Here is a 21,443-nt window from a genome sequence, read left to right on the forward strand (position 1 = left end):
GTGTTAGAGCTTGGAGCATTTCACTTTGATTGACCGTATCAAATGCTTTTTCAAAGTCGACAAAGACAAGTATCAGGGGTTTATGATATTCAATGGTTTTTCAATCAACGGCTTAATGGTTTGCAAATGATCATTTGTTCCGTATCCAGCTCTAAATCCTACTTGCTCGCAAGGTTGGTAGAAGTCTAGTTTTGATGTCAACCTATTAGTTATTATCTTTATAAACAACTTATAAACGTGAGATAACAAGCTAATAGGTCTATAGTTCTTTAGCTCTGTTATATCTCCCTTTTTGTGCATGACTACTATAAGTTTTATTCCACTGAGATGGTGTAACCTCTTTTATAAAACGATTAGAGGCATTTGAAATGTGGTGCTACCGACGTATGTTGAGAGTCTCATATATACACCACACAAGTAACATAACTATTCTCCAGAGGCTAAGAAAAGACAAAGAAATTATTAACACCATAAAAAACATAAAATTGGCTTACTTCTACAGTTGATTCTACAATGCAAGATTGAGGGTAAGGGAGGCCCTGGACGTAGACGTATATCCTGGCTGGCCAATCTTAGGAAGTGGACTGGTCTAACGTCAACTGATCTATTTTGAGCTGCTATGAATAGAATAAGATGGGTCGATGTGGTCGCCAACATGTCTAGAAGATAGGCACATTTAGAAGAAGCAGATTAATACAAATATTTACTAGAATATGTTAAATTATAACTGAAATATATTTTTTAAATATATACCACCCAAAATTTTATGGGTTTAGTGTACACCACAGACCACTAATTGGTGTACACTTCCAGTATTTGTAATAATTCTTCTTTTTTCAATGAAAGAATCTATAATAAAAGTTTATTTAAGCTGTTAAAACTGTGAGATATGAACTTTTGTGTTGTAGGTTTCCAGCTATGAATCTGTCACAATATGCCTGAACTAAGCGAATGAACCTTACGAGTATATGGTGAACAGTTAACAGTTTTTACAATGGAATGAAAAGAGGGTAAATTGGACAAAATCGAATGACGATAGAATTAATAAATTATTAAACGATATATTCATTTATTGTTCACGTGTATAACATATCAAACTAATTATCCACTCTGTGTAATAAAATTACCAATTATAAAGTATTGTTTATAGAAATAAAAATATTACATATTTAGTCAAATAAACAATTTTTTATGCGATTAACTATTAAAAGTAATTGATTATTTAATAAAACTTTTAAAACCGTCAAATAAAACAGATGGTCCATAAAAAAATTCGGTATTCAGTAAACTTAACAGTAAGTACACTTTTCTTTTCTAGTACTTATTTTTTTTACAGATTCTTTAGCGTAGTTAAATTTTTGGAATCGTTTGATCTGCAATTCCTTAGTTTCTAGGATATATATGTTTTCGTTTGTTTATTTTCTCTAAAGAATACATATAAAGATGTCTTATTATTCTTATTGTTGCAACAGCTTTTAAGTATCGCCTCGACCTTTTCTTTCTTCGCCATCCTTTCTTCTAAGTTTTTGTCTACTTCCCCTGGGCTGTAACATAAGAATAAATGTTATGATGGTGCTAGAAGTCTTTCTTGCTCATCTCTGTTGCTATTTTTATGAGAGTTTATCTATTTATAAGTAGGACCTTCTATTTCAAACACTATAGGGCAAAGATGCCTCCAAACTCTCTTGGTAGGATCATTTTTTTTTAAACGAGTCAGATAGTGATATGGCTGCATACAATTTAAATCTTAATATGTTATTTTAAGGTATTTTAAGATACCGATTTCGCCCGACCAAGGGCGAAACTTCGAGTCAACCCTTTTCCAAAACGTTTTTAAATTGATTGGTGTCAATAAGACCAGAACGACACCCCTGCATCCCCACTCAGATGGAATGGTCGAGAGGATGAACCGAACGATGGGTAAACACCTGTCCAAAGTTGTATCAGAACATCAAAGAAATTGGGACCAGCACATTCATTTATTCCTAATGGCCCACCACACCGAAGTTTATGTCGACCGCCTGAAGTTAAGAATGAACAACATTCATGAACTTGCCCGACAACACATCCAGTTAGCCAGTGACAGAATGAAAGATCAATATGATTCTCGATGCAAGAATGAAAGCTATGAAGTAGGTGATCTTGTTTGGCTTTATAATCCACAACGTCGTCGAGGCTTGTCTCCTAAACTGCAAAGACAATAGGAAGGTCCGTATGAAATTAAAAAGAGAATAAATGAGGTAATATACCAAATTAAGAAGTTGCCGAAAGGTAAACCAAAAGTAGTTCACATAAATCGTCTTACAACATATGCAAAGATGACCGGCGACCAAGCTTTAATGAATTTATGTCAAATTACGCAGAGAGAAAGAGTGCTAGATTCGGCGTGACCACAGAAGTTCAGCAGGATCTTTTTAGTGTTCCGAATAACGTCTCTCTCTAGCCCACTGTGTTGCCCAAGATGTTGAGATGACTAAAGGAATATCATCCGTATTTCATAAGAAGTTCGGTCGTTTGGGCGAGTTAAAAAATCAGCAGCCTAAAGTTGGAAGAGTACTGAGATTAGAAGATGGTCCTCGATCTTTGCTGTATATGGTGACCAGGAAGTAGTATACAGACAGGGCAAGACTACGAGGATATATGGCGTGGTCTAACTAAGTTGAAGAAAATCGTGTGCAATTATGACATCAAGAATTTGGCCTTACCCAAGTTAGGCCATGCACTAGAAAATCTGGATTGGAAGATTGTCAGAAACATGCTTGAAGTGATCTTCCGAGAAACCGGCGCGCGTACGAATTACTATGTGTTGCATTAATCCGAAGAGATCGTGTCCTTCTCAAAGACAGTAGACTGTTATTTCTTTCTGAGGGGTTCATGCTGAGCTGGAGAGTCCTGTAGATTTCGCCATTCTGGGCCTACATATAGACTTGCTGATCGGGACGCTCATATTTAAGAGGGGAGCAGTGTTACGAACGTGCATTCGACGTAGCTCATATAACTTTTGCATCGCGAGACGACGCGAAGCTTCCAGATGAATTGAGCGCGGGAGAGATCGACCCGTCAAACAAACGAATTAGAGGTGGACTACTCCAGAATATTGTAGTACATAATAACTTTTATATATAAGCAGACCTTCTATGAGTTAAGTCAGTTGATAAACTATAATCGTGCTGTAAACTTATAAATTAACATATTTATATAAATTAAGAACCGCTCGTTTTATTTAAAAACGGTACAATATAATAATAATAGTGTAGGTATATTGTATCAAGGACAGTTGCTTTTCTATAGTTTCTACATTCGAATTGGTCACCTTTTTATGTGCAGAGAGTAAATAACTCCCATACAACATTTCCGGAATTTGTTCCCCATTCCAAAAACTTTGGTTAGTAAGATTACCACCACCAGATTTAAAAAGTTTTTGCAGGTATGCCATCATTTCCGGGTATGAACGCATTGTTTCTTCTCCTTCAAGATAGCGAATTTTGGTATTCTACTTCGGTAGAAAACAGTTATATATACTCTAAGTGTTTAACGTACCTAATGCAGGTAGTGCTTCTCCTTTTGTGTTAGTTGTATGTACGTTTTTATTATTACCTATTTCAAGTTTTGGTTCGCAGGCGGCAAATACTTTTCGGAGACTATTAAGTGACTCCATATATTTAAATAAGAATATATTATTTAAATAACAGTTACAGACCCCTATGGGTCGCAACTTTGTATGAAGTCGGCGCACAAGTCTTTGGACGGTCCTAAAGTATATCTCAGAAAATTTCTGGAAAATCTGTCAGCCCAATATTCCTCAATACGCGTTTTCCGTCCATTATCGTAGAAATGTCCACTTAATAAAAATCAAAATGCTTCTATGTCCTTAGCTTGTAGCACATTTAGGAATATATTTTTAGTCAGATCTCTTTCTCTGGCAATAAAAAATAATTTAATAAACAACGTACAGGTTATAATAATTCCTTATTTTAAAACAATCATATTGAAAACGATTTCCGGAGTGGAAATCGAATCGTCAAAAACAAAGGTAAAATGTAATTTTTATTAAATTAATAATTGCGGTCACCGATATAATATACTAGTATAGATAGTATGTTACACCGATGATTGTGGTTTAACCCCATATAAATGCTTTTTATGCCATTTAACTTGCTTTTTATGCCACAAAAATCTATTTTAATTGACTGATTAAAATAAAATTGTGCCTATCCTACATGCAACCAGTATAACACGCTAGAGAGTATATTAATGCTTATACAATATTATTTGCAGAATTCTTTACTACATGAGGGCCAGTTTTAGAAAGAGGGCAGCACAACATGTATTTTAAAAAATGTGCTAAAGAGATTTCGATTTTGTTCGATGTCATTGGTTCATTAGAAAAGTAGTAGGGCTTCCACCAATCAACCTTATTTATATTCTGTTATTATAACCTCTCATAAAGATAGACACGTGTTTTTGACGTAAATGTCAATGGAATAACACTTTTGACAAATACGAAAACATATCAAAACAAAACCTGTTCCCACTCACTAAGTGTCAAGTCGAAGTTCCAAGTGCAAATAATCATCATCAAAACCTCATCAGTTCGAACGTTAATTTTATTGTTGATGTCCTCGTTACTCCAAGATCGGTGATTAATACCCAATATCAATTCAATATTATCATTGTTTTCGGTATGAGCTAGCAGTGTATGTGTGATAAGATTAGGTACACTAGTTAGTGATAACTTTTCTAGTGGTGTTTTTGTGAATAGAACATTTGATTTAAATACGGTAGTCTCTTCTTTGTTCTCTTAACTATTTGTTTTAAATCTATTTAAGATGGCCACCGAGGGACTCTTAAAAAATAAGTCTGATGTGAAATTACAAATCGTATCTAACCAACCAAAAAAGTTAGTTCATCTTCCCGAGAGACCAAAAGTTGATTTGGCTTTTTCAGATTTGGAATATGTGGTTAAGCAAGGGAAAAGTAAGTATAACTCTTCAATTATGTTTATTAGGGTTAAATTATTAATTGCCAATAATCAATTTAATTGTGAAGGACAGAGTACAATTATTATTGGTTTAATCTCATATCACATACTTAAGTAAAGTATGAAAAGTTTTATTACAAATTAACTTTTGTCATAGGTTAAATTATACCTGTTGTAAACAATTGAAATCTTTAATATAGGTATTCATTTGTTTATTGGTTCTAGTAAACTTGGAATTGTGACATTACAAATACAGACATTATTAAATTTCTCTTTTAAGAAATATTTGTAAATCCTTATTTTCATCTCAACTTGAGTTACCTAATGTTGCAATTTGGAAATCATTAATAACCAAATTAATATATTAAGCTAACCAAAAATTTGTATTAAGTAATAATAATTATTACAAAGATATTAATCCATTAATAATAATTTCAATAATTATCTTAAAAGGTTTATTACAGTTAAATGTGACTTCATTAAACATTAATGTTAGAATGATGTAGAATTTTTTATTATTAATTTTTACTTAATATAATATATTTTATAATTTTTAATATAAGGTATTACTCACAAAGGGTGAAGTTTTATTGAACATTTTGATTTCACCTTAATTCTTAGTCTGTCAATTGTTTTTTTGATAATTTCTAGCTCACAAAAAGGTTAATTCAAATTTGCAGGGAGGGCATAGATACTAGTAATAAATTTTTCGGTCCAAAAAAATCTTTATTAGCAAATTTATATTAAAAAAATTATTAAGCCAATTTCAAAGTGTAACATTGATGAGTAACAAAGTTAGAAAAAACTTAAACATAAGGTACTAGTACAGATTACAGATTAGAATGCTAAAAAAATGCATATTCTCAAAAAAAAAAATTCTCAGCTCCTTTATTAGATAAGAACATGAATTTTTTTTTATATTATTTTATCTTTGAGTTAAACAAAAATTTTTTTGGTTTTAGTTCTCATGAATAGTCCATTTTCTATAGGGTGTCTAAGTTAACATCTCAAAAGGTGTTGTGATGGAGGACACTAATTCGCAGGATTGGTACATCTTAATTAGAACGGGATTACTTAAACAAGGCACTTTTGTAATACAATCAACCACTTTTAATCGAAAATTAAAATCAAAAACAAAATGGCGGACATTTAAACAAGAATAAATTGAAAAAAATTGATTTTTTTACCAAAAAAATCGATTTTTCGCATGTCAAAATTAGTTTTTTTACTTTTTTGTCTAAAAAGTTGTTAATTGTCTTATAAGGGCGCTTTCTTTAAGTAATCCCGTTGGAATTTTTTGTTTCAGATGTGCTAATCCTGAGAATTAGTGTCTGCCGTCTGACACCTTTTTTGGGACATTAACTGAGGCGCCCTGTAGAAATCCAGCTAGCTAGCGACCTCCTTCTAGTTCATGGAAACTACAAATTTTGTTTTTTTTTGTAGAATTCAAATATAAAATAATAGGTCTGTTCCTTTGTTTTCTAGTGTAGCACTAATTCCAAAAAAGTGTAGAAGTACTACACTAAGTTATTCCTTTGCAAGGTGTAGTGCTACACTACTTGGTTTCTATTGAAAAGTGTATCAAAAAAGTGTAACACCAGTGTTAATAAATCTACGTCTGCTTCTGAGAGGGTGACTATTATCTACACTCATTACACTTGTATGGCACAGTAATCATTCAACCAAATTTGATAACTGTTTAGCTGTCAGATGTGTTTTTTTGCAAAAAAAACTTTTCCTTTTAAGTTCAATTTAAATTTAAAGACTGAAAAGCTTTTAGTAATTTTAAAAACTAAAGACCTACAAATTTTAATTTAACTTAATTTTTATTTTGTCGTAATTGAGTTGATAATTTTATTTCATCACTCATTTTTATAATTTTTTTGAGATACCTAGCTAATTATAATAATGTTTATTTAAAATAAAGAAGGAAAATCGAAAGTAGAAGAAAACAAAGCAAAAAAATCTCAAGATAAACAACTCCTAAAATAACCTGACTTAAATAGCAATTCGCAACTCAAAGGTTAACTACTGTTCCTTTGTTTAGTGTCACAGCCATGATTTTCGTTTGACACTAGCCAGTGTAGTTTACACTCAACTACACTCGAAAGTGCTGTGCTACACTAGAAAACAAAGGAACAGACCTAATGTTTAAAAAACATGTTCGATTCCAATGTTTCATGTTTGTATATAATAAAGGAGCTCTGAATTTTTTTTAATAATGTATTTTTTTAGCTTTCTGATCTGTATGAAGTTACAGCATTTTTAGTACAATTGAAATGAATGAAAAATAAAATACAGTGTGTTCCATTTAAATTAATGTAGTAATTATATAAAACTAGTAAATTTGCCCGTCGCATGTGGGTGATCCAATAAATTGTAATTTACAGTCAGTTATTAAATTTTTAAAATAATAAACTTTTTGCATATAATCCAAGTAAATATAAAAAATGATCATGTGCAGTTCTGACCTGACATCATATCGCATGTTAGGATTATTTCAGTTATCTACTTTGTACTCAGCCGGAGGCCTTCTTTAATTCAATAAGTCAAAATTTGTCTTTTAGTTAAACTATTTTTATGTATAGTGCCCTATGACATCTCGTATGTAACTTATACATTCATTAATAATGAAAACACTGTGTAGTGACCTTTTGGTAGTTGCTATGTTTGTTTTTTCTATCTTAATATATTCGTGATACCCTTCCCTTTCATTTAACATATCACAAGGTCCAATCGGATCAAACAGAAAGGAGATATGATGTAATGTCTTCTAAGCAATGCCGCAATGTGTGTTTTTTCTGTCTCAATATATTCGCTACCGCCTCTGCTTTCCAATTTCATACGTCACGATCCGACGAACTATTCTACCCCCACCACAAAACGCTCAAAAAATTATTTTTAAATTTACATAATTGTATTTAACTTGATTTAATTTTATTTGATTATATTTACCTGTATTATTAATTAAACATATCGTGTGAAGAACAAAATATGATTGGAATATGGTAGTTCGTATTTCTTTCCTTGATAGCGCTGTTAGTTTACTGGAAAAATGGTGTGACCTGTCATCATAGCCTTTTACATATATACAGTCCATCTAATTTACTTACCGTTGCAGGTCATTATCATTGACAGAGATCGAAGTTGACATAGTTGCCAAAGTATAAAAAAATCCTGAATCCCTTTTAAATCAAATAGGTCACATAATTATTGCAAAAGTGAATTATACAACAAAACAAATTAATATTTAATGTAAATAAATAGAAAAAAAAACAAGAGTTAAAAAATAATATTGTTAAAAACAATTTGAGCCGCTTGTGTGCGTCGTATAAAGATGTAAAATGGAATACTTAAACAAAAACATCACTTTTTTCATTACTTATTAACATTAGTCAACACCGCAACTGTCAAATAAGTGTTCCAATTTATGCCAAAATATGACGTCCGTTCGATTACAGTTACAGTGTGTTCCGAACAAATGTTCTTCATAAAAACGCTTTATAATGCATTTATTCAAATTAAATGAAATATATTATTGTGTATTTCTTTAAGTTAACATTAATAGAAATCTTTAAATATTATTTATACGCGTATATAATAAAATATGTCTAGTGGATGTAATGCCAGTGTACTCGGCAAAGTGATTCTAAAAAAGAACACACCTACCGCCTAAATATTTCGTGTTGGTATCATGTGACCTCACGGGCTGTGACGCGGATGACGTGCAACGGTATGTAAATTAGATGAAGTATAGATAGGTATTATTTGGTGAAATACATTGAATTTTAAACTTACAAATACCTTGCATGATAATTGAATATGTTAATTATTCTAGCTAAAAATTAATGGCCAAAAAGCTGTTGGAAAATAAATTGAAAACTGTGAAATGCAAATTTAGGGAATATTTAACACAGTTACATTATTCTTTAGTAGATTTTAAAACTGAAGTAGAATAAAGAGTGTTCCATAAAACATATATAGCTTTATATCATTGTTTCTCAGAACACCCTACCCTGTCCAATAAAGAAAATTCAGATATAAAAGCTGAAATGTTTTTAGGTTTTGAAATTGTATGAGAACACACAATTTATGTTATGTTTGTCAGCCTAACTATTGTAACATTATCTGTCTAATCTCTCTATTCTTGGACATATTTTTGGCCTAGTCTGGTTTGGTCAACTATCTTTATTCAGTGTTGTTGTCTCCATGTTATTATAACATGTTTTTGAAGGTAGTCCTTCCATATCAAAGTATTCTTTATCTCTTTTATTTCGAGTTTATCAAATATTATTTGTATATTATCACTTTTATTAAGTGGGAAATACCAAGTACTTTTTGTTCCAGTAAAAAAGGTACCAAGAGTTAAAAAAATTATTCTAATATAAAATTACATCCATTGATCTTAAAACAGTTTTTTTTTTGTTATTATAGAACATTTTTTTTTCGTCATTAAATTTGAAACTAATTTGTAACTTAAAAAATGGTTAAAGTGTAACAGAACCTGATTTTTAGTAATAATTAGATGTAATTTTATTTTACAATTTAGTTCTTAATTAATCAATTAATGTGTTTTATGCTTAAGTGTAAAAAAATTATTACCAACTACTAACTACACTTGCCAGCAAAAATGACTCATTCGATGAGTTTTATGTTACTTTGAATTAAAACAACTAACCCCAAAAAAATAGCGTCTATTATAGAGCTTCCAAAAAATAATTGTTTTATGCAAATTGGCAATGTGTTATAAAATTTGCCTACTTCGGTATGGCATATGTTGACAATCTGTTTGAAAACTCTCCAGAGACTTATCGTCTCTACAGAAACATTTTATGGATTGAGCTGGTCACAAGGGGCCTCCATTGAGTTGTTCAGCAGTAAAATATTCGGGCCAATTAAATTAAATTGATTATTACACAACAGTTGTAAATTCTTGAAATATACTTCTCTTCTATCTTTTCTCCTTCCATACGGATGTAGTAGCGTCATGTAATTTTTTTTACTATTTCTGTCAAATTATCTCTCTCCTATGGCTTCTCTTCTTCTAGTTTTATGTCCAAAATATCTCAGTATATTTTGGTTGATAGTTGTGATGAGTCTAGTTTTTATGTTAAGTTCTGCTAGAATTCAGTTATTTGTGCGATGAGCGCTCCATGGTATGCGCAACATTCTACGGTAGACTCACATTTCAAATGCCATTATACGCTTTGAATCGGATTTTTTATTATCCAAGTTTCTGAAGCATAGGTGGCGATAGGAAATATCAATGCTTGAACAAGGCGTAATTTTGTGTTTTTGTGATGTCAGTGTTCTTCCAAATTTTTGTGAGTTTGGCTGTTGTGAATCTGGCCATTGTGATGCGTCGATGGATTTCGTCTTCGCGTCCTCCACTGTTATAATCGCACAAGTAATAATGGAGCCTAAGTAATTAAATTTCTAGATTTCAATATTTTAGGTTATTTTTCATAACTTCTTTTCTCTGTATTATTATCTGGATCGTTGTTAGAGAATAGTATTTCGCAATATTGTTTCCACACCTTTGCGATACCGTCTGGGTTTCTTATGGTATTTCCACTATTATCTTTGATGATCTGTGTCTGCGGTTTGAATTCTCTTGCTAGATACTTGACATTTGAGATTCTCTAGATTCTTGGCGGTCAGCATGTTCCTCTAGTTGTACACATGTATTTTTAATATAATTATTTTTGTCACTTCTGCACTAGTGTTTTATAGTTGTATTTGTGATGCATATCTCTATTTCTTTTTGTTTTGAATTTAATGTGCCGTTTCTTCGTCTTTCTTCTACAAGATTGAGAGTCTCTTCAGTCATCCAGTGTTTTTTGCTAGCTGTTTTGTCTTTGGGATTAGTATTTTTGATGGCTTCAGTGATCAATTTCTTTGTGTATTCCCACGTTTTGTCAGTGTCTCCGGTAGTCACTGGTAGGTCAGCTTCTGTTAATTCTTCTCTAAACTTTTCCGGGTGTTTTGGAATCAATTTTTCTCTTTTATTTGTGATTTTTTTACTGTGTAACTTAATGTTAAATTCTGCTTGTAACATTTTGTGGCCGGAACCTCCGCCTGCAGCTGGTTTTGTCTTCACGTTGGTTATTGAGATCCTCCATCGTTTAGTGACAAGAATATACTCTATTTGGTTCTTGTATCGTCCTCCAGGCGAAGACCATGTTGATAATATCCGCGGATGATGTTTAAACACTGTGTTTATTATACTAAGATCCATATCGATGGCAAATTGAAAGAGCCGTTTAACTCGTTGGTTTCGCTCGCCTAAGCCGTGCTCACCTATCGTTTCTTTCAAATGGTCATCTATTTTAGTTTTCCTATTTTTGCATTCCAATCTCCTATTATCATCATTGGTTCTTTTTAAAGAATGTTAGAGATGGTTTTATGTATCAGGTGGTACGTTTCTTCTACTATATCTTCTGCTGCTTCGGATTTTGGGATATATACCTGTATAATATGCATTTTGGCTGAAATATGCTATATAAGTACATTTCAACAGGAAAGATTACAATTTTAATTAACTTAACTTAATTTATTAATTTAACTTTGACCATCCTATTACTATTTTGATTAATTTAACTTTGATCATCCTTGTCTGCTGTTTGAAGATTTTGAAGATTTACATTTGTAATGAAGCTAATTGCAACCAAATAGACAATAATCAGGTAAAATTTTTGTGCGCCCACAGTCAAGTATTGTCTTTGAAACAGGTATAGAAAAATTATATTGTGCAGTAATATGTAACAATCAGGCTATATGTTTCGAACACTTTTGACTAAGGATTAGAAATATTGTAAAATGAATTGGATATATGTGGATTTCCAAATTTTATCTCTTTTGTTCAACATCTAGAGATCATCCACTTTCTTCAATGTCTTTGTAACATAAATGTAAAAGAGTTTCGGACATTATTTTTAAAATTCTAAAAATAAAGATCAAAATCTTACAGATAAGTACAAAATTATACCATTAACAGGCACATACCATTAGAGACTGTATCGATAATTATGATCGTTATTTCAAATAACTTTTATGGTGAGATACGGAGCGATGGTAAGAGAATTTACATTTGAAAATTAATTTATAAGTAAACTAAAAAGAACTTGGTAATCTTGGTACTACTTGGTACTAGTAACAGCTAATACTTTTTTTTGAGCTAGAATTATTCAGTTATACCAAAAAGCTGGTTATTATTATACCAAAGAATTCTCAATCATTCACATTCAAAAAACTGAACTCGAAAGTAATCACAGGTATTTTCACTGGACACAGCTCCATCGGATATCATAAAAAATGGACAGCAAAGTGGACCGAGCAATATGCAGATTGCGAAAATGCAGAGTAAACAGCTGAACGTATTATTTGTAACTGAAGGGAAATTGTTCGCCAACACCATTTAGCAAAAAGCTGACTAGGTCATGATCTCTAAATTCCCAGACGTATTATATGTAGTTTTCGTTTTCGCAAGTTTCGGAAATCTACCATATGATGTATTTTTTATATTTATAAAATTGTGCATACTCCGATTAGATATAAAAGTGCATAATTTACAATTGTTCAACTTCAACAAATTAAAACCTGTCAGACGTCACAGATCACTCAGAGTTTACATGTCTGTTTTAAAAATAAATACATTTTGAAATAACAGGTTTACTGTATAGTTAAGCAGCGTAATCACACTATTTAATTACCCAAAAAACAAGTTTGTAAGTAAGAAGGTAAAAAACATTGATTGTTGTAATAAATGTTTTAGTCGAATCGAGATCTGTAGTGTAGTAGTAGAGGGACTTGCTAATTTTAAATAGCAGATAGATAATTTCAGGGGAGTATCCGGAATAACTCGGGAAAAAATAATATCAAGATGCATTTTATGAAACGTGAAAATGTTTATACGTGAAAGTATTCTCTTATCCGCCGTGTTTCCAATAGCCTTTGCGTTGCTGTGTCGGCTCGTGTTTCTAATATATTAATTTTTTATAAATTATATTTATATATATATATATATATATATATATATATATATATATATATGTATATATATTTAACCTATTCTCTATCCTTCCATTGTTGGATGTAGGTCTCCCCCAGTTCTCTCCATCTTTCCTATCTTGAGCTGTTCTCTGCCATGTGGGACCTCCTGTTTCCTGATGTCATCTTTTCACCTCATCTGTGGTCTGCCTCTTGATCTCTTTGCATTGTATGGACGCCAGTTTCCGATGGCATTGTTCCATCGTCCGTCTTGGAGACGTTCATTGTGTCCAGCCCATTTCCATTTCAGTTTTGCTGCTTGTTCTATCGCGTCTACTGTCTTTGTTCTTTGTGCCTTCCTTATCCTATCCAAATTGGCCTGTGTAAATGTCCATGTCTGTGCTCCGTAGGTGAGCACTGGTATTATACAGGAGTTATATACCTTGCTTCGTAAGTATGGAGGGATTGTTTGACTTTTTAGAACGTAAGAAAGTTTGCCGAACGCTGCCCATCCCATTCTTACTCGTTTCGATATTTCGGCTGTTTGATTTTCTCTGTTAGCTCTGATTGCTTGTCCTCGATAGATATACTCATTTACCTGTTCTATTTTTTCTGTTTGTATTTTTATTGCCTCTTGGTCTTCCGTGTTTGTCATTACTTTTGTTTTGTTGAAGTTAATTTTTAGGAATTTTTGCAGTGATTTTTCATGAAGTTCATTCAGCATTAATTCTAGTTCTTGTCGTTCCGAGGAAATCAGGAGTATATCATCGGCATATCTAAGTTGATTTAGGTACTTTCCGTTAATACATATTCCTCTGTTTTCCCAATCTGTTGATTTTATTAAATCTTCGAGGGACGAGGTAAACAGTTTAGGTGAAATTATATCGCCTTGTCGGACTCCTCGTTTAACTTTTATATTATCCGTTATTAATTTGTCGTCCAGAATTATGGTCATGGTTGCGTTTTGGTAAATATCATGTATCAATTGTCGGTATCTTGAATCTATGCTACTATTGACCAGAGCTTCTTCCACCGCCCAGTGTTCAATGCTGTCGAAAGCCGTTTCATAATCTACGAATGCTAAGTACAGCGGAAGGTTGTATTCATTGGTTTTCTCAATTAAGATTTTAAGCGCATGTAGATGGTCGATTGTGCTGTATCCTTTCCTGAATCCGGCCTGTTCCACTGGTTGGTAGTTATCAAGTTGATAGGTTAGTCGGTTGTTTATTATTCTTGTGAAGGTTTTATATAGTTGTGACAAAAGGGAAATAGGACGGTAGTTGTTTAGGTCTGTTCGGTCTCCTTTCTTATGTATTAAGATTGTGTTGGCATTTCTCCATTGTTTAGGTATTTTACCTTCAAACAGACATTTGTTGAACAGTATTTTTAGCATTTTTTTTATCGTGTCTCCTCCTTCTTTTAGCAGTTCCGCCAGTATTTTGTCCTCACCGGCCGCTTTATTTCTTTTCATGTCGTTTATGGATTTTTCGATTTCATCTTCAGTTATTTCTGGTAATATTTCTGAGCCAACATTTTGTATTTTCCTCGAGAGATTCTGTTTAGATGATAGTGGTGGGTCATTTTTAGAACTGTATAGGTCTGTGTAATATCTTTCTGTGATTTTTACTATTTCTCCTAGATCTCTTTCTTCATTGTTCTCAGCTTTAAGCATGATTAGTTTTCTTTTTCCTATATTTGTCTTCATTGCTTTTAAACTTTTGTTCTTTTCTATGATTTTCCTAATGCGACCTTCTTGGTATTTCGTTATGGTATATATATATATATATATATATATATATATATATATATATATATATATATATATATATATATATATATATATATATATATATATATATATATAGCCCCAACTGAGTATGCGTCCTATACTATCGTCAATAAACGCTCCTAACATTAATGTAGCCCAATTCCTAACGGACATTCTTTCACAAGCATACAACTATAAGAACGATTTTAACATAGTAGACTCTTTCCAGTTCAGTGAATTCATCAATAATTATCAGTTACCAAGAGAATATGTCTTAGTAAGCTTCGACGTAGTATCACTGTTTTTTAACCTCCCACTCTCCAGCGTCGTCACGTCACTCCGGAACCATTGGAATGAAATCCAACCACACAGTCCAGTATCATGGGAAATATTCTCGGAATTATTAAAACTGACGTTTGACACCAATTATCTAATATTTAATGACAAATATTATCGCCAAATCTTTGGAACTCCCATGGGATCGTCCATTTCCCCCATTCTAGTTAATTTCGTACTCGATGACCTTATCAATGAGAGTATCAGTAAGTTAGATTTCCAGGTTCCCTTTGTAAAGCGTTATGTCGACGACTTGATCCTAGCAACACCACCTGATAAGATTTTAAGCACCTTATCAGTCTTCAATAGCGTTGATCCTCACCTGCAATTTACTTGTGAATTGGAGGTTGATAACAGCATACCGTTTTTGGATATGCGAATCATACGCACACATAGTAACACATTGGGCACTACGTGGTACAGGAAAGACATGGCGAGCAACCGGTTCTTAAATTACCACTCTACACACCCAATAAGATACAAACATAACCTTGTACAAGCTCTTAGCTTTAGAGTACATACGTTGACCCATACGCGGTACAAGAGGGAATCCTTGGATTTACTCAAATCCATTCTCATTGATAGCTCTTACCCCATATCCATCATCAACAGATATCTTTTCTCTAAAAGCTATGGTCATTCTATTTCGGAAGCACCTAACGGTGCAATACTAGCCTCCATATCCAATAGCATACAGACGAACATTTCCCCGTTAACCCCAAAACCAGCCACAAAATATGCTTCTCTTCCCTATTTCCCACAAATTACGAACAAGCTTACTAAACTATTCAAAAACATACCCGTCAAAATATCCCTAAAAAATACTAAAACCATTGGAAAGTTATTTTCCAAGTCTAAAACTCCACTAAGCTCGTTAGAGCACACTAATGTTGTCTATCAGATACCTTGTTCAGAATGCAACTCCTGCTACATTGGCCAGACTAGTCGATCTCTTCTAGGGCGTATAACTTCACACAAAAGCGACATCAGACTTTCCAAACCCTCTTGTGTCCTTGCACAACACGCCATTTCCACTAAACATCACATTGGTTTCACAAATACCAAAATACTGGCGAAACAAAACAACCATCAGAAACGCTCCTTTATTGAAATGTGTGAGATCCTCAAGAACTCATCGGCAATAAACAAAAGAACCGACATCGACAATTTGAGCCAGGTTTACCACTCTCTCATCTTACGAAATAAATGATACCAATTATTCTTCAGTTAAAAGTTGCCGTATTTTCCGTTAAAAATATCAACAAAATTATCCCCTATTTCCAAGTTTCATTAAAACATAAATTAAAAATAATATATCAAATATTTCCGCCATACAAATTCCACCTGTCCAACTAATTATGCAATGTCCCCTGTAGAAGTTCATAATTGTCTCAAACCTTGGAATTTGGTGACACATGGCCCTTAAAAAAATTTTCGGTATCGCGTCAAGTTGTTTGCTTAGATTGCAATAAATCAGAACTTTGTTGGTCTTCAGTGGAGAACCATCTAAATGAAGCCAAATGTTCGTTTAAAATTTTTTAAATATTCATATCTACGAATATGAACATTATTTTCTGCAAAGTTTGTGTGTTTTTTGTTTTTGTTTTTTGTTTTTTCTTTTTTGGTTAAGTTAGTTTTAAATAAGGAGTAAAGTGTACAGTAGATATGATAACATCGATAACATACTACATATTGAGTTGTAAGTTATGAACTATAAACACCTATATTTCTTATAAACTCAATGTCATTTGTTATATTTTAGAGAACTGATGAAGCTTTAGAAATATAAAGCGAAACGTCTTCAATAAACTTATGAAGTAGTTGACTTCTTTTTTTATTTGCCAACCTGAATGACCGATTAAACCTCTGAATTCACTAGTTGAATACTTTAGAAATATATATATATATATATATATATATATATATATATATATATATATATATATATATATATATATATATATATTATATTGATTTTGCCCGTCGGGAGATCCAATCAATTGCCATCTACAGTCATCATCATCATCATCATAAGTGGCTCGACAATCCATTGTGGATATTGGCCTGCTCACAAAGAATTCGCCACTCCTGTCGATTCCTGGCAACTTCCCTCCATCTTCTGACCCTTAGAATCTGTAGATCTTCTTCCACATCGTCAATCCATCTTCTTCGTGGTCGTCCTCTACTTCTTGTGCCCTCTTGTTTTTGTAAATGTTAATCTCTTCGTGTAATCGTGATCTGACATCCTAGCAATGTGTCCAGCCCATCTAAGTCCCTGCACTTTAACGAATTTCACAATATCTGGATCGGTGTAGGTATACCTGATAAAAAAGTTGTATCTTCGACGCCATAGCCCATTTTCATTTACGACCCCAAAAATCTTTCTAAGAATTTTTCTTTCAAAAATACCAAGAAGTCTTTTATCATTTTGAGATAAGGTCCACGTTTCAACCCCATATATCAAAACCGGTCTTGTTAAGGTCTTGTATATATTGAGTTTTACTGCACGTTTTATATTTTTATTTTTTAAATATTTCTGGAGACCGTGAACAGTTCTGTTTGCTATTGCTATGCGTCTTTTTATTTCGTTGCTTGTCGTGTTTGTTGCGTTTACTAGATGTGAATTCTTTGACTTGCTCAAAGGTATGGTTGTTAATTTGAATTCTCTGTTGGATATTGTTTGTTGGATATTGATTCTTTTACAAGCCTTGTAAAACACTGCACCATGTCTCTCATACTTCTGCCCACTATAACTATATCCTCAGCGAATGCGAGAATTTGCGTCGATCTATTAAAAATAGTTCCATTTATTCTAATATTTGATTGTCTTATTGCCTTTTCCAAGGCAATATTAAAGAGGAGACATGCCAGCGCGTTCCCCTGTCTTAGACCATTATTAAGGTCAAAGAACGTAGAGTTTTCTCCTTTAATTCTAACGCATGAGCTTACGTTTTGCATTGTTAGTTGGGTCAACTTAACTAACCTAAGTGGGGTCGTAAAGTCGATCAGTGCTGTATATAATGCAGTTTTTTGACACTGTAATGGGCTGCTTTAATGTCGACGAAGAGATGGTATGTATCTATGTTATATTCTAGTGACTTTTCTAGAATTTGCCTATGTGCTTGAATTTGATGTGTAATTGACTTTCCAGCAGTAAATCCACATTGATATTAATACGATATCCTTTGTTAAAGTCTTTCAAACAATACATTGCCGAAGATTTTATACGCAGATGCTAATAGAGTAGTGCCTCTATATTTTTACACTCCAGTTGATCACCCTTTTTATGCAACGGACATATTATTCCCTTTAGCCACTCTTCTGGTACCAATTCATTCTGCCATATAAGTACTATTAGTTAATGGATTTCTGCAAAAAGTTGATCACCACCTTTTTTATACATTTCCAAACAGATTTCATTGATTCCTGGGGCTTTATTATCTTTGAGTTTTAGGATGGCATTTGACACTTCTTCTCTTGTTGGGTCTTCACTGTGTAGTTGACGTTGTAGATTTTGTTGATTTTCTATGTTGTAACCTCCTTTAATATCGTTTATATTTAGATGTTCGCTGAAATGTTGTGCCCATCTGTTAAGAACTGAGTTTTTATTATGTAGAATTTTACCGTTAGTGTCTTTACAAATTTCTAATCGTGGTTTACATTCTCGACGTAAGGATTTATAGTATTTCCTAGTTTCATTTTTATCGAATAAACTTTGTATCTCATTGAGAGTGTTCTGTTCGTATTCCCTCTTCTTACGTCGATGGATACGTTTTTCCTCTCTTCTAAGACGTCTATACTCTTCTTTTTTTCTCCGTGTAAAACCTTCGTCGTTGGTTTTTTGATATGCTGCGCTATTTTTATTTGTGGCCATTTCGCACTCATGATCAAACCAATGATTTCTTTTTTCTGACTTGGTTTTGCCCAATACACAATTGTTATCTACAGTCACTCATTAATTAAAAAAAAACGGCGCGTGGCGGCGAGAATGTCGACAGAAGTGAATACTTTTTATAGCGCCTTATTACTACTACATGTAGTTACATGAAATTTTACGTCTGCTTGTTACTGAATTGTTAATATTTTTTATAAAAACACACCACATGTAAGCTCTTAAGTTTTTCTTTAAAACTTTTGTTTTTTAGTTTCTTGTTTTTTTTACTGACCAAAAAATAAACTTTTCCGTTTCAAATTTTATTGGCATTTTTATTGGTGTTTTACTTTTTTATTATTAGGCAGGTAGTTATGTCATAACTCATCGGTAGATGTATGGTATGTCATAACTCATCTACCCGAAACACTCTCTAGAGAGAGCGGCACATTAGTTCTGCGCACGCGGGCGGCCTAGGATCCTAGGCCTAGCTTTAAACTTTTCCATCGTACCTATAATAACATAAAGAGAGTCTACTGAACTGAACAGATAATTATTCTTAATGTCCAACTTGAGATAAACTATATTGTCTCTAAAAGTCGTAATCAAAAACTATTAGGTAGAATCGTCAACATGACACTAAGTATGTGCGTTTACCTATGTCTTATAATGTACGTCGCAAATAGTTTATTGAAGTGTGCTATTGTATACGTGAACTATGGTCTTTTCCAACTCTTTAAATAATTAGTTTGTCAATAATACCTATAAAAACTTGTCGAGTAATTTCAATACCTATTTAATTGATTCTAAATAGTAATCATTACTTGAAATAATAATAATAGGGAAATTAGCAACATGAGAGGAAAATAAAATAACACATTAAAATAAAATTATACTCACCTTAAATTATGCAATATACTTACTTAATAATTATTTCGTTGTCATTTTGGAAAAATTTAGTACTTTTTGTATATGAACACATTTAACGATATTTGCTGGTAATAATTATTATTTGCGCAAAAGTGCAAAAAATAACTGTTTATTGCATGCGACGTCAAATCGAACAAAAGGGTCAGGTCGAGTTGGACAGTACGGTGAGTTGCATACAATACCTTTTCTATCTTTTTACAGAAACCAAGGAATGTAGAAAAGTCTAAGGAAAATAAAAAGTATTATGCAATAGCGTAATATTACTGTTAGATATTATTTTAGAACACACTAAACTTTCTCCGAAATTTACCGTTAAATAACACAATAGAATTGTAATACCTATCCCAAAAGCTAATGATCCCAATGTCTCAAGACCGATATCTCTTATGTCATGTATATTGAAAACATTTGAACGAATCATGAAAAATCGATTAGAATGGTGGATGGAAAGTAACAACCTTCAACCAGACGATCAGCTTGGGTTTCGTAGACGGAAAGGATCTATGGATTGCATTTCACACTTAACAACCGACATCCAGTTAACTTATTCTAAAAACTAATATACAGCTGCTTTATTTGTGGACATTTCTGGTGCATATGATAACGTTATTCTCGACCTTCTACTTGATCAACTTGTTAAATTAGGAGTGCCTAGTAAATGTGCTTATGTCCTAGTCAATCTATTTACAAATAGACAAGTCCATATTCGTTTAAATAATTCACTGATTGGCCCAAGGATAGTTAACAAAGGGGTACCTCAGGGCTCAGTTCTTAGTCCCTTATTATTTAGCTTGTATTCATTAAACTTACATACTAGGGGAATGCAGTGAACATTTTCTGTTTCTATGTTGAGAAAAAAACTTTTCAACAATGTATTAATGCCCTTAAAGTAAATATGTCTTATTGCAAAAAGTATTTTGATAGTCATGGGCTTGAGATCTCACCTAAGAAGTCAGGTGTAGTATTTTTTTCGAGACAAATGTTACCAAAAGTTAGTACGTTAAAATTCTCGCAGCTGGAAATTCCTGTATATAACAGTTTTACATACCTAGGTGTTACCTTGGATTCAAAATTAACCTGAAACGAGCATATGAATAATTGCATTACCAAATGTGAAAAAAGCCTTAATATCCTTAAGGCCGTTAATCGATACGATTGGGGAACAGACCTGAAAATAAACTTATTATTTTACAGAGCATATACCAGATCAGTTTTGGACTATGGAAGCTTTTTCTATAGATCAGCGACAAAATCTCGTTTGATTAAATTGGATCGAATACAATACAAAGCTTTAAGGTTAGTCCTAGAAGCTCTCAAATGTGCTCCCACACCAGCCCTTATGGCAGAATGTAACGAGCCACCTTTACATTTAAGACGTCTATTATTCTTAAATGCCAGTTTAATAATCAAAACAGCTTATTACAAAAAATATCTTGTCTTTCTGTTGAAAATCTAACAAACAAATCCACAAGGAATCTACGTTCCTGTATTTGGCTGTATACCATATATTAAAACAATGATTCTATAACAACCCATTTGGGTTTTTAAAAATTATATACCTTTTACAA

At 32.8% G+C, this 21,443-nt stretch overlaps 1 protein-coding gene across 1 annotated transcript in view; it reads left to right on the forward strand.

Moving 5' to 3' along the window:
* Positions 1 to 1,232: 1,232 nt before the first annotated feature.
* The window catches only part of LOC140441885 (ATP-binding cassette sub-family G member 1), a 125,176-nt gene continuing 104,965 nt past the window's right edge, over positions 1,233 to 21,443 (forward strand). The window contains exons 1-2 of the mRNA XM_072532862.1: positions 1,233 to 1,295; positions 4,830 to 4,977. Of these exons, the coding sequence (XP_072388963.1) occupies positions 1,257 to 1,295; positions 4,830 to 4,977 (187 nt within the window). The 5' untranslated portion in view covers positions 1,233 to 1,256. The remainder of the gene's footprint in view (positions 1,296 to 4,829; positions 4,978 to 21,443) is intronic.

This window comes from Diabrotica undecimpunctata, chromosome 5 (assembly GCF_040954645.1).
Source record: "Diabrotica undecimpunctata isolate CICGRU chromosome 5, icDiaUnde3, whole genome shotgun sequence".
NCBI lineage: Eukaryota > Metazoa > Arthropoda > Insecta > Coleoptera > Chrysomelidae > Diabrotica > Diabrotica undecimpunctata.